This window comes from Pseudonaja textilis, chromosome 1 (genome assembly GCF_049901715.1).
Source record: "Pseudonaja textilis isolate UNSWEBS1 chromosome 1, rPseTex1.2, whole genome shotgun sequence".
NCBI lineage: Eukaryota > Metazoa > Chordata > Lepidosauria > Squamata > Elapidae > Pseudonaja > Pseudonaja textilis.
In genome coordinates this window covers 24070167-24083189 of record NC_141990.1, presented here as the reverse complement: position 1 = coordinate 24083189, position 13023 = coordinate 24070167, and the positions used below count along the sequence as shown (strand labels likewise).

At 40.2% G+C, this 13023-nt stretch overlaps 1 protein-coding gene across 9 annotated transcripts in view; it reads left to right on the top strand.

The window, feature by feature from the left end:
• DTNB (dystrobrevin beta) overlaps positions 1-13023 on the top strand; it is a 111708-nt gene that overhangs the window by 72434 nt on the left and 26251 nt on the right. For 5 of the 9 annotated variants that reach the window (XM_087929177.1, XM_087929172.1, XM_087929159.1 and 2 more), the window contains one exon: positions 1509-1529. The exons of the other annotated variants lie outside the window; for them this stretch is intronic. In XM_087929177.1, coding sequence (XP_087785303.1) covers positions 1509-1529 — 21 coding nt within the window. The remainder of the gene's footprint in view (positions 1-1508; positions 1530-13023) is intronic. 9 annotated transcript variants of the gene reach the window in all.

Sequence of the window (13023 nt, the reverse complement as noted above, 5' to 3'; positions counted from 1 at the left end):
CCAGTTTAGTTGCTGAAGCATATAGGAATAGCATAGATCTGAAGTGGCTCTTGTGCTACATTTTGTCTTTGGTTCATAGGAGTGAAATTGCTTGTTCCAGCGTTTAGCACTTGCTGTGTTTCCCTCCTCGCACCATTCTTGCTTCTTTCTGACCAAAAAACAGTCCAGGTTTCTACTTGATGCAGGAACTCTAAAGCTAGATTATCTCAACAGAGGATTGCCCAGCATCCGCTAAAAGGCTCTTATGAGGAAGGACTCACCCTATATCTCTAACTTAAGGAAGATTTTTTTTTGTCTCCAAGGCTACGGTCTCTTGGTGTATTCTATTGAGGGCTACATGCTAGGAGTGGCTGCAATCAGGGCCAAATGTGGGTGGGACAATCTTTTCTCTCCATGCCTCTTCCATTGGCACTCTTATTTTGCAAGAGACCTGAACTAATTGCTTGCAGAGGGCTTTTGAAATTAGGTCGAGAGCTGCATGGAACTTTAGGGACAGAGCTTTTCTACTCTACTCTACATAATTGATTTCACTGATGGTTTGCTGATACTGATAGAAAAACCTATTGAAATCTGAAATCTCCTCTTATAATTTAAGTCCTTAAATACAGCCATGCCCTCTGGGTCAGCAGGCAGTAATTCATCTTTTTCTATCAAATCTTTGAAGACTCCTGTCCTGACCCTACTCAATTTTTTCCCCATGTTCTGTCATCATTTCCTCACGGGTTTTGTCTTCCATATTCCTGAACATTTTAGTTCCTAACATCTGAATCTGATCCATTGTTATCTATAAAATACTTATTTAATTTAGTACTTAAATTAACCCTCCTGTGGATTGGAATATAGATATTTTTCTATGTGGGTCTTGGAGCACTTCCTTTTTATGCTTCTTTTCACCATATGAAAATAGACTGAGAGTGTTTAATTATTTGAGCATTTGTCCAATGAATTAATAACAAATGTTTTCACAGAATTTGGAGATGAACCAACAAGATTTTCTCATATTCATTCAATCAGATCATGGTTTAGGGCCATTAGAATTAGGATTGGAAAAGAATTTTAAAACAGGTTGCTTCATAAGAATAATAAATTTGAAAGTGATAAGTGGTCAATGTGAACTTGTTATATATTATACTGTATATTATCTCTGATATCACACCAAGTTGCTTTGAATAACAATTGTTAGGGAGAAGGTATAAAACAAACCAACTGTGTTTGTGATTTGTTTTGTGGACTTATAAGCATGTTTGATCATTGGGGGAACAAAATGGACATGTCTTATCTAGCAAATTCTTGTGTTTTCATGTGACCATAAATCCTCTAGGCGTGAGACACTGACAAGAAAAAAAACCTAAGGTCTGGCAGTGTTTTATATTCTTATCCCTTGTTCCTTATGTGTTAAGTCACATTGGTGTCCCCTCTAATACTCAACTGTGTTTGTGTTTTCAAGATAACAATTGTCCTTTCTTTTTTCTTTTTCTCTCTCATGTTCCAATTACAATTCTCTATAGGAAGAAGAACAAAAACAGGCAGTAAGTTAACAGCCTTAACCCTCATTTTTCTTTGATTATGCATGAAACGTTTGGGTGTTACATTGGTCATAGGGTTAGATGCAAATAAATTTAGCAACATAGAGTCACATTTTTATATCATTTATTCCTACCAACCTATGAAGCATAAACTTATTAACCCTTGACACAACTACTTCTCATTTCGAATGAAATTTGTTGCCTGACAGTATAACTAACAAGACCTTCTTCCAGGTTTTTAAATGTATATATCTAACAAGATTTAGAGGTTCAGTCCCTATTCTATATTCTGGTTGCTTTCTTTGACCTGAGATCTCTGATAGCAACTTTTTCCCTTCATGAATCTTGCATTTGCCTGATGGCCATGAATAAGTGCATAAAAACGACTGTTCTGGGCTTTGGAGGCTCCGAGCCTTGCAAGCGTGACAAGAGCTCAGCAAAGCTCCAAGTTTCAATGGCTCAGAAGGAGGAGCAAGTGCCTTCCTTCTTCAAGATGTCCTATAAATCAGCTCAGTATTAACTCTGATTACACTCCAGAGGGAGCCCTTTTTCTTTCCTTAGCAAGCACCCATTACTGCAGCAGCTCTTTTTGTGGCAGAATTGATTTAAGCTTCAAGGTATACAAGAAACTAAGTCTGGGAAAATTAGACATATTTGTTATATCTGGAAATAAATCTTAGGATAGATCCATCACTGAAGCAAATATACTTCTAGAAACCCCACATTAAAAGTTTACTTTGCTGACATGAAGCTAAGATAACTTCCATCTGTACTATTGGTGCAAATCTAATGCATTCTAATGTCTGATAGTTTCTCATTCTGCCCATTTGTTCTTATGGTCTGTCAACATAGAGCCAAATGGAAGATGGTACTTTTAGTCTGCCAAATGTATATGAAGGTGAAGATCAAAGAGACTTGTTTGCTACAATTGTCTTCTTAATTTCCTCTGCCCCCACAATACTATTAGCCCATTTGCTCATTCCTGTTCTTTGGACAAGGTAAACACCTATCAACCAGGAAAAGAAAATGGCCTTTGAATGTTTATTTTTATTGATTTAATTAATGTAAAATATGTATATGGCCATCCATGTTATGTATGACTTCAAGCGGCGAACAACAATTTAATATATTAACAATAAAACAAAGAAACAATTCTAACTATCAATACATTACAATGATATCAAAGTCTCAGTAAAATAAAAGCACAAACATGCAAATGATATGAACTAGGTTCATTTAACATACTAGCTCAAAGCTTGGTAAAAATGTCAGGTCTTTAAGGCTTATGGAAGGCCAACAGAGTCCAGACTATTTGTATTATGTGGAATGGGGTTCCATAAGTCACTCAAAGAGAAGGCATATATCCTGGATTTCATCATTTACCATTTTTTTCCTGACCAGATGCTTCCAAATATTCTACAAGGGCAGCCCATGTGATGTATATTGTAGTAGTCCAGAGACGAGGTGATTAAAGAATGAGTAACCGGAAGTCAATTTCCCAGGCTAGAAATGTGTGGAATTGACGCACAAGATATCCTGTTTCCCAGAAAAATAAGACCTATCCTGAAGATAAGCCCTAGCATGTTTTTACATGAATAAGCCTTATCCCCCAAATAAGCCCTACTTAAGAGCCTACATAGCTCGCTGGCCACCCATTCTGTCTGGTTGCTCGTAGTGCCGTAGCCACGAGGCAAGGCAGGAGTACTGGTGGAGCTGCCACACACACCCTGCACCAGCTTACCTCAGGGGCCCCACAGCCAGGCCATCCACATCCTAACACCTGCTTCACAATGGTAGCACCAGTAGCCACGTGCCAACCCACTTCTGCTTGCTTGCTTGCAGCTGCAACAGAGTAGGAGTCTGAGTGATGTGTTGGTGCTGTGAACCAGGGGCATGGATGGCCTGGCTGCGGGGGCCCTGAGGTAAACTAGCGTGAAGCGGCTCCACCACCCCACCCCCGCCTTGTAGTGGCGGCACTAGCATGCTACGCAGCCTGCCCCACCGTGAGCAAGCAGCAGAATTGAGCCTCCTGTACATGGCGGGGAATTAAGATGCCCCTGAAAATAAGCCCTAGTGGTTATTTTGGGACCCAAAAGAAAATAAGACCCTGTCTTATTTTCAGGGAAACACGGGTAGATTTGTGCAAGGGCCCTCTTGGCTACAGTTATCACCTCCTCTTTGAATAGGAGCTACAAGTCCAGGAGGACCCCCCCTCCCAAAGTTGCATACCAATTCTGGTTGGGAGAGTGCATCCTCATTCAGAGTTGGAAAGGAGCAGATGAAAAATCTCCAGATGCAGAAGGCTTCAAGGCCTATAGCCAGAGGAACCCCTATCTCCTTCCCTCAGGGACGCCTTCACCATTACATAGGCCCAACCATATATATCACTTCCCAAGGTGGTGGTAACCAACCAGAGAAGGGACATTGATTTAAAGCAAATGTGACTGAACAAAATATGACCTTGATGGCCTTGTTCACTTCACAGGACAAATAGTCTAAAACTTTTCCGAGATAATGAGGCAAGACTAGCTCTTACCCAATTATATAAATCAATCCAAGTAACTTTATTCTACAGATGTTGAATATAGACCTCGCAGTGGCTTTGCAAAGTTTCCTTTGGTCCCTCCTTAAGTAGAACATATCAAATCATCCTAATCAGGACTACTGTTTGCCTGTCTTCTTAAAATCGCTGAATATTATACTATGTATCTCCGTGGAAGAGAAAATATGCATAAAAATTGAAGATCTGCTGTTCAGGCAGTCACACATGTGGATTGGTTATACTACATACGATATTAACAATAAGAATTAATTTGGTTCCAATGTTACCAATGCTCATTAAACCTTATGAAAAGACCCATCTTTTAGAGCATATTGGAGACGTTTTGACATAATTTCTTTCCAGAACATGAAAGACAGGACTGTTGTTCTGAATTGCTATCTTCCCCAGCTTGCCTTTTCCCCCCCTTGATTCCCAACTCATCCATTCACCAGCAGGCTTTTAAGTTTTGAATTCTATGCCCAGTGAAATACAAGACATCTTGGTTACACCTCCTAAAATAGAAGTCCCAATGACAAAAGGGCAGGGATACTTGATTGGATTATGAGAGAAATGTATGGGATATAATATGTCATATATTTCCAAACTGGATTAGGAAAAAAGGGCTCACCCAAATCAGTTGGGGTTGGAAGGAGTGGGTTTTCAAGACTTCACTATTTTAATTCTTATGTCTGCTAGTATATCTTACGTAGATTATTATTTGTCATGTTTTTAAAACCTGAAAGTATGCTTTGAACCCAGTGCTAAATGGTAAAACACAATGAAGGCTGGTTCATCACAGTACAATCTGCAGAAAGATTACCTTCCAGGTTAACTTGGCTGCAGAGAATTGGTCCTGGGAATCAGCTAAACAAATCAGGCATAAGCCGCTTCAACTGAGGATTATTGTCCCATTGCTGGAACAGAGAAAGGATAACTGTATTTTTTACTTAGACAATGAAATTAATCTGCAATGATATTACTAAAAACATCATGATAAAACATTTGTTGACATCTTAAAAAGGTGTGTTTAGACTACAGCAATCAAAGTCCGTGGAGGTTTCATCTAGAACTGAATCTTTGTGAGATCTAAAGAGTCCTTCTTGATTCCTGGAAAGTACAGTCTTGCAGTTTTAAACCCTTTAAAGATACTTCACAGAAGCTTTTCATAAATGTGTTAGTCTGTAAGGCGCTAGAAGAGTACTGTTTTCGCCCTATGCTTTTTTCCCCTCAGTTTGTGCTAGTTCTGCAGGGAAAACTTCAAGTCACATAACAAGAATTATTTTATTATTCTTTTAAAAGGAGATTGGACAGACATTTGTCCAGAATAGTGTAAGATCTCCTGCTTGAACAGGGGATTAGAATAGAAGATCTCTAAGATCCCTTCCAACTCTTATTCTCTGATTCTGTAAAATTCCTGGGATGCTTGCTTTTGATTGCTAGTTCTTTTCTCTGCGTATAGTGCTACACTTGGGGGGGGGGGAGCTCCGTTTAAGCTTTTTTTTTTTTAAGCTGCTTTGCACATTCTCATGGAACATTGCACTATGAATCAGACAAGGGTGCTGGATTCCCCCTCCATCCCTGCCCCCAATGTGAGAGATGTCTGTGCCTGGAATCATTTGATTTTCCAGGTGTCAAATATGTCATGGAGGCAGGTTAGGAGCTGCTTCAGTGAGGTAGCTAGTCACTGGAGGCTGTAGTTGGTTCTACATCCTGCCCCACACACATACAAGCCACTCATTTGCATTTAGGGGGGAAATACCTTTGCTATTTTTTCAAAGGCATTATAGACAATTATATCCAGGCTCTGGGTATTGGCTTACATAGATTTGGTGGTTCCAAATCTTTCCTTTGAATAAGATGACCATCTTCTTGAACTGATATCCATATTTTTATTCAGGAAGATGACGTTTAAAAAAAATTTTTTTTACAGTTTCAAGTGAATTACTAGTAAGTAGACTTAGGTAGAGTGTTGCCTTTCCTGCTAGATAAAAGTAGAACTATTGGCTTGAACAGGTGTCTTCTGTTCGCCTGAAAGGGTGCTGCCTTATTTATTGGGAAAGGTATGCAGCCCGGCTCTGGATAATTCTGGGTAGTATTGATGAGTGGAATATGGACCAGGCTTGCATAGATCTCTGTGGTTCTTCCCAGGCTGGATGAAGTGACTCTTTTGGCTCTTCAGGATAAAGAGCTGTGTCTTCCATACTGTTGCAAAATGAGCTCTGTGGATTGGGGGATGCTGGTTGCTTTTTCTCAGAGGATCCCCCCCACTTTCTGTTCCTAGCCAGTCAGCAGTTCCCCCTTCACAGAAGTTAATCATTGTAGTAGAGTTCATGTTAGCTTTGCCGCAGAGTCCCACTCCCTCTCTACAAGGGAGGAGTTGTGCTAGAGGAACGCTGCCTCAGTCATTTATTCTGGAACTTAGCGTGCAGCCTCAAGGAGGGGGAGCAAGGCTGAGGAGGGGTCTTGAGACATTTATTTTTTTTTGCTTTTTAAACAGCCCAAATAGCTGCTTTGAATTAATGCTGGGACTGTGTCAGGCATGTGCGTGCAAGCCCTTCTGCTATGTCTTCGACACGCTCCGCCATCTTAGCTATTTCTGGCTCCCTCATTCTGCATTCAGGGGAGGCTGCTGCATCAGCAGCCCCAACTCTAGGCTCCCCGACCACAGCTGCCACAAGGACCTGAATGTGTGTCGGTGCACTTAATTAAATTATGCAATTCTCAACAATTAAACACAGTCTTCTGCCTTGTAATCTTGTCGATCCTGCCTGCTCTTTTTCCTCCAGCCTTTGATTAGACAGCTGTGCTTTTTTTAGGGGGTGGGGAGAAGCCGGTGCCAACAGAGGCCCAAAATAGAACATATGAAATGGACGGTGCACGTCTCTCTCTCTCTCTCTCCCTCTACTGTACATTGCTGTCAGAATGCCAGGAGTGCATGCTGCGGCCCCCTCTCCTGGCTGCACACAGGCACCTTTGCCTGCTGTGTTTCTGTGCAGCTCTTCTGAAGCCAGTAACCAAGAGGAGGATGACGTTTGTTTTGTTTAAACATGCAGCAGCGGCAGTAGAAAGCAGGGAATAGTCCACACCAGCCATCTGCTACCTGGCTGCCTTCCATGTGCTTGGAAGACAGCAGTGCGCCCAATGAAGTGCCTCTTTCATTCTGTTGCCATGATAACAGTCCTTCAGATTTTAGCTGGGGGGGTAAGGCAGGGAAGCTTTGAAAAGGTTATTAAGCTACTCAAGTAACGAGCTTTTTATGGGCCCCTTTATGGAGATCATTCTTAGAAGTTTTTTGGGGGGGATGTACAAAGGGACAAGGAAGAGCAACGTTTCAAGGCAGGAACAGTGACCAGTTTCCACATGAGAATAAAGAAGGCCCGGCCAATTAAGACAGGTTTCAGGCTGATCTAATCCAGGTGTAAAGTTTTACATCCACGTGTACATATTTACAGATCAAAGCCATGGCTGGTGAACATCATAGAGCTCTCTGTGTGTTCAGAAAAGCTTTGCAGAAGAGAACCAGGGAAAGAGTACAATTAGCTAACTTATGTGCCACTGGCCAGCAGCAAATTTGCAGTGAAGACTCTTCATTGCTACTGTGAAACATTTTGCTGGTTATGCTTAGCCCTTTGAAAAATGGGCTTGCATAAAAAAATATTATTCCACCTAAGCTTAAGAACCTATTGATGTTGCCCTAATGCAGGAAGTGGGCTGACTTTAAACTTTCTGGGGATGGGGGAATGCAGTGGGAAAGGGATCATAATTCAGTGCCTGGAAAATTTCATGTTGGGTCTCCATTAAATTTTCAGGCATACAACCGAAAGAGGCTTCCTCTTGGAACCTGAGCTCTTCCAGGTGAAACTTCACTTAGCTGCTCACCTGGAGATAAACATATTTCTCTTAAGCTTATCCTAAGAAGCAATTTGGATTCTTGTGGAGATTTTTTGTATCCATGATCACACCAGGGCTCTTTCATAGGACCCATTTGATTTGAGTGGGCTTTGACATATTGTCAGGTTTTTGTCAAATATTGTAGTACAGGGGTGTCAAACTCGATTTCATTGAGGGCCACATCAGAGTTGTGTTTGACCTTGGAGAGCTGAAAAGGGAGTGGCCAGCGTGAGCGTGGCCAGATGTCACTTGTTTTGGGAGTGCCTGTGGTGGCCTGAGTGCTCTGCCAGTGAAAACGGGCTCCTGAGCTCTGTTTCCGGCTGTGATGACCTCCTGCAACCCTCTGCCAGAGAAAAGGAAGCTTGGGAGGGCCACACATGGCCCTCCTGAGCTCCAGTTTCGCTGGCAGAGGCATGGCAGGCTGGTCCTTCGTTGTTTCCTAGGTGGTTCTGCAAGCCAAATCTAAGCACCCCGCAGGCTGGATTCGGCCCATGGGTCTTGAATTTGACACCCCTGTTGTAGTAGATTGATTCTACTTTTAGTTTCATGTCCAAATATGTTTTTTTTGTTGTGGATAGAATAGAATAGAATAGAATAGAATAGAATAGAATAGAATAGAATAGAATAGAATAGAATAGAATAGAATTCTTTATTGGCCAAGTGTGAATGGACACACAAGGAATTTGTCTTGGTGCATATGCTCTCAGTGTACATAAAAGAAAAGATACATTCGTCAAGAGTCAAGAATCATAAGGTACAACACTTAATAGTCCTAGGGTACACTTGTTCATGAATGGCTTTGAATGTGATGAGCAAGAGCCAATCTATCTTCCAAACACATTTGAGTTCTTGATCATTCAGCCCCCTTGCCTGCCTTTAAATAGAAGGATTGATTTGAATCTTACTAGGGAGAATGCCTGTAGAATTACAGTATCATCTGGTTTTATTTCTTCAGCCAGTTCTCTGCTGCAGCTGTATCAGAATCAACATCTATCAATCAATGACTATTAGCCTTGAAGATAGAGTGACTGAAAACCATACACTGGGAGACTAGTTGGCTTCCTTGTGCAGTTGATTAGCCACTCTGACAACAGACTGCTGGACTAGATAGACAGGGGTCTGATCCAGCAGAGCACCGCCTAGGTCAGTGTTTCTCAACCTCAGCAACTTTAAGACGAGTGGTCTTCAGATTCTGGGAGTTGGCCTTCTTAAAGCTACTGAGATTGAAAAGCACTGGCTTGGATTCTTAGCTTTTGCCTTTCACAACGGATTCAGAGTAACTACAATTCCTGCAGTGTTTTTATATGTTAAGTACTCCTCACTTATCTTGCTGGGGCCCTCCAGAAGTAGTGATGGTTTCAGAGCCAGTATATTTTCTATATTCTTGAATATACTGTATTTTGACACAGTTTTTATTTTTTGCTTAGCTCCCTTGAATATAGAAACAGATAGGATTAAATTGTTTATTTGTTTTAAAGGAGTAAATTTGTTCTTGGGCCTACAAAGAGAGGCTTCATCTGTTTTAATTTGAGAAGTAAGAAGTCAGTTTTGAGATGTCCTGGTTGTAAAACCAGTCACTAGTCAAATGGCAGGCAACTGTAGCTTAGCTAATTCTGGAGTGAAAACATGGTTCTATTCTTCTCATGAATGTGCATGCCAGGAGTTTTAGCCATTGTTTATCATTCTGAGGAAACGTCACAATCCAGGTGTAGAAAAACATTTAAAGGTTTATGAAAGTCATAAAAGCAGATATAAAACCAGAGCATTCCTATATTATACAAAAACATTGTTTTGATTCCTGTAAAGCAGCATAAAAATCCAGCATCCCAGGAGGATCCTACCTGTTGTAATCTGCAATGTAATGGTAATAAATGCTTGAGCAGTTTTATAGAGGGATTCATTCTTTGCGATTATTTGTCTGAACCTCCCTCTGCAAACAAAAACGGATTTAACATGGATACCTAGTGCGGTATTTATTTTTCAGAATGGAAAATGAATTAGGATCTTGCATTGTCTCAATGACACTTACAGGGCAGGGAAAAGGTGCCTTGAAGTCAGTCCCTGACAGACAAGTCCCTGGAGTTTTCTTGGCAAAGTATTTCAGAAGTGGTTTGCCATTGTCTGCTTCCTAGGGCTGAGATAAAGTGGTTGACCCAAAATCACACAGCTGGCTTTGTGCCTAAGGCAGAACTAGGTCTCCTGATTTCTAACCTGATTCCATAACCACTACATAAAACTCTGCTTTAACCACTGATGCCTTAATCACTTACACTAAGCCTGCAACTAACTATTGTAAAATATTACCCTGGCCGTACAGTACTGATATTCCTTCTTGTCCCTATGACACTAGTTTTAGTTCATTCCCAGCCTATGACTGAGAACTTAGTTCTCCTTACCTATAGTAGTGTTGAAAGTGTTTTTCTCCTTGCTTGAACCCTATCCAAAGCCAGTCTTAAAGGTTTTGTTACTTCTGGAGGCAAGTCGGGGACCAACGGTGAGTAGGAATTGTAGCATAGAATGGGCAATGGAGAAAGCTCATTTCATGCCAGTGTACTTTTCTGCCATCTCAGCAATGATTGGAAAGTATTCCAGCTATGGGAAAGGACATTCAGTGTGCCCTAAAATTATGATCTCTTTTTTCTTAAGGAGAAATTCCATATGAACTTATTGCAGGTGTTAGCGGAGAAGAAGTTTGAAGTACCTTCAGAGAGAGAAAGAGAAGGGAAAAAATGCTTAGCCTTAGGCTCTCTCTGATACACTGTTCATTGTTCACCTTTTTCTAACATCTGAAATAAAGATGGTTGCTCTTTAAGGGCTCTATTAAATTCTAATTCAGACTTGATGGAACATTGTTCCTCAGAAGGTCATCCTGCTTAAAATCAAAATAAACAGTAGAAACAAAGGTGGCAGAGTGTTAGACAGGTAGATTAACCTGGTGCTCATATGCTTAGAAGTAAATCTCTTAAAATATACAAGACAACCGCTGTATTATATTTTGTGTATATGAATATAACAGGTCTTTCTTTGCTTTTGTATTGTGTTCAATTACCTTAGACTCTTTTTAAAACCAAGAACAATCCCAGCATTCAAAGTCATGAGTTCTTAAGTGAATCACTTGCTATGATTTAAAATTACTTTTAAATTGCTTGATTGCTTTTCCTACAGAGTGTTAAAAAGTTTTGTGGCTGGAAAAATCATTCTTTCTGACAAGGATCAAGAAAACTCCATTACTGATTTTCAATTTCTAACCATCGTGTTACTCCATTTTCGAGAAAAGCTCCAAACATTTTCTTCTTAATTTTTTCTCCAGATGGGGTTGGAACTTATAGAAAATTTTGGCAAAACAACTGCTGGTAGCATTTCATTTTAAAATTTTCAGTGCAAATCACATCCTTCTGAAAAGTAGACTTCCAGATAGTTTAGTGTTCTTCCTAAAAATCAAGCACAGCCATATTGTTTTATCATGAACAAATAAAAAAACATTAGGTAGTGCCAATTGGTTCACCTATGCATCAGGAAAACTCTGCATCTGCCTCCAAAGATATCCCTGTACTTTTATGGTGCCACCATCAAACCAGTGTTGGTTCATCAGAACTAAGCAAATCCAGCTGATCAGCAAATATCACAAAAGATATTTTTCTGCAACCGGCTTTTGCCTTTTGATTTGTGAGGGTGACCCTTCTGCCACGTCCTTTGCCTTTGAGCCTGCCAGTTATCTGTAGCAAATGCGATAGGCACAAAGGAAAACCAGCCTAGTTTCTTTTCGATTTGGAACACTTTTTTAAATGAATGACTGTGATTAAACAGAGCTCAAAACTAGGAAAAAAAGTAGGAACATTTTGCGTTTTCCAGCATATGTCATTAGAATATTTGTAAAAAAAAAAGTCAGCCCAGGGATGACAGATATAAAGTCTAAAGTTTACACCTGGTATCAATATGAGGCTTGTAAATTGAGAGCATTTGTTGCTGGTAAATGTGGTATTTCACCTGGCATTTGAGAACAAAAATATGATACTTTCTCTTAACTCTGACAACACAAAGCCATAATTCCTGTTTGTTCCTATATATTTATTATATAGCCTTACATATAATATAGCCTTATTTTTTTCAAAATTGGGGGAGCTACATTATAGATACTTTGATAAATAGGCTGGTATTTTTTATTTATTAAATTTATATGCTTCCTGTCCACCTAGAGGTGACTCTAGGCAGCTTGCAAACAGGGTAAAAACAAGGTAAAATATTATGATCATACATATTAACTTTAACAAATAGCAATAAGACTTATTATACTGCTTTATAGAGCTGTACAGCCCTCTTTAAGCAGTTTACAGAGTCAGCATATTGCTCTCAACAATCTGGGTCCTCGTTTTACCGATTTTGGAAGATGGAAGGCTGAGTCAACCTTGATCTGGTCACGATCAAACTCCTGGCTGTGGGGAGAATTAGCCTGCAATGCTGCATTCTAACTTCTGCATCACCCAGCTCACCACAAAGATGGCAAGGAAGGGAGCAAGGCACAAATGGGATGGAGTCAGGGGTGGGATTCAAATTTCTTAACAACCGGTTCTGTGGGATGAATCCTAAAATATTTAATTTTATCTATGGTTTTGCCTCTCCTTTTCTTTGGCTCTAAGACTGTGTCACCAACATACAGGAACAACAAAGTCCTTTATCAAGCAGCTGAAGACTATGAGAAAATTACTGGAGGATCTGATTGGGGCATGACAGCTAAACTGCCCTTCTTTTGAAGGCGAGAACATGCTGTGACTTGACTTTTCCCATCTACACAACAGTCTTCAGCAAGACAGCAGGTTTCTGTCTGTTGTAGCCATACTTTGGATGGGAAAGAGCTGTAAAATGGAATAGAAATCTTTCCACCTGGTTTGAAATTTTTGACATTATTGGATTGGCCCAAGAACAAAAGCATGACCAACATAATATGAGTAGAGCAAGAGCAGAATAAAGAAAATTTCAAACCCATTAAAATGCAGTTGATATAGACAATTTACACACCCTTTTAAAAATATTTACATTTTTTGAAATGTAAAAAAAAATCAGACC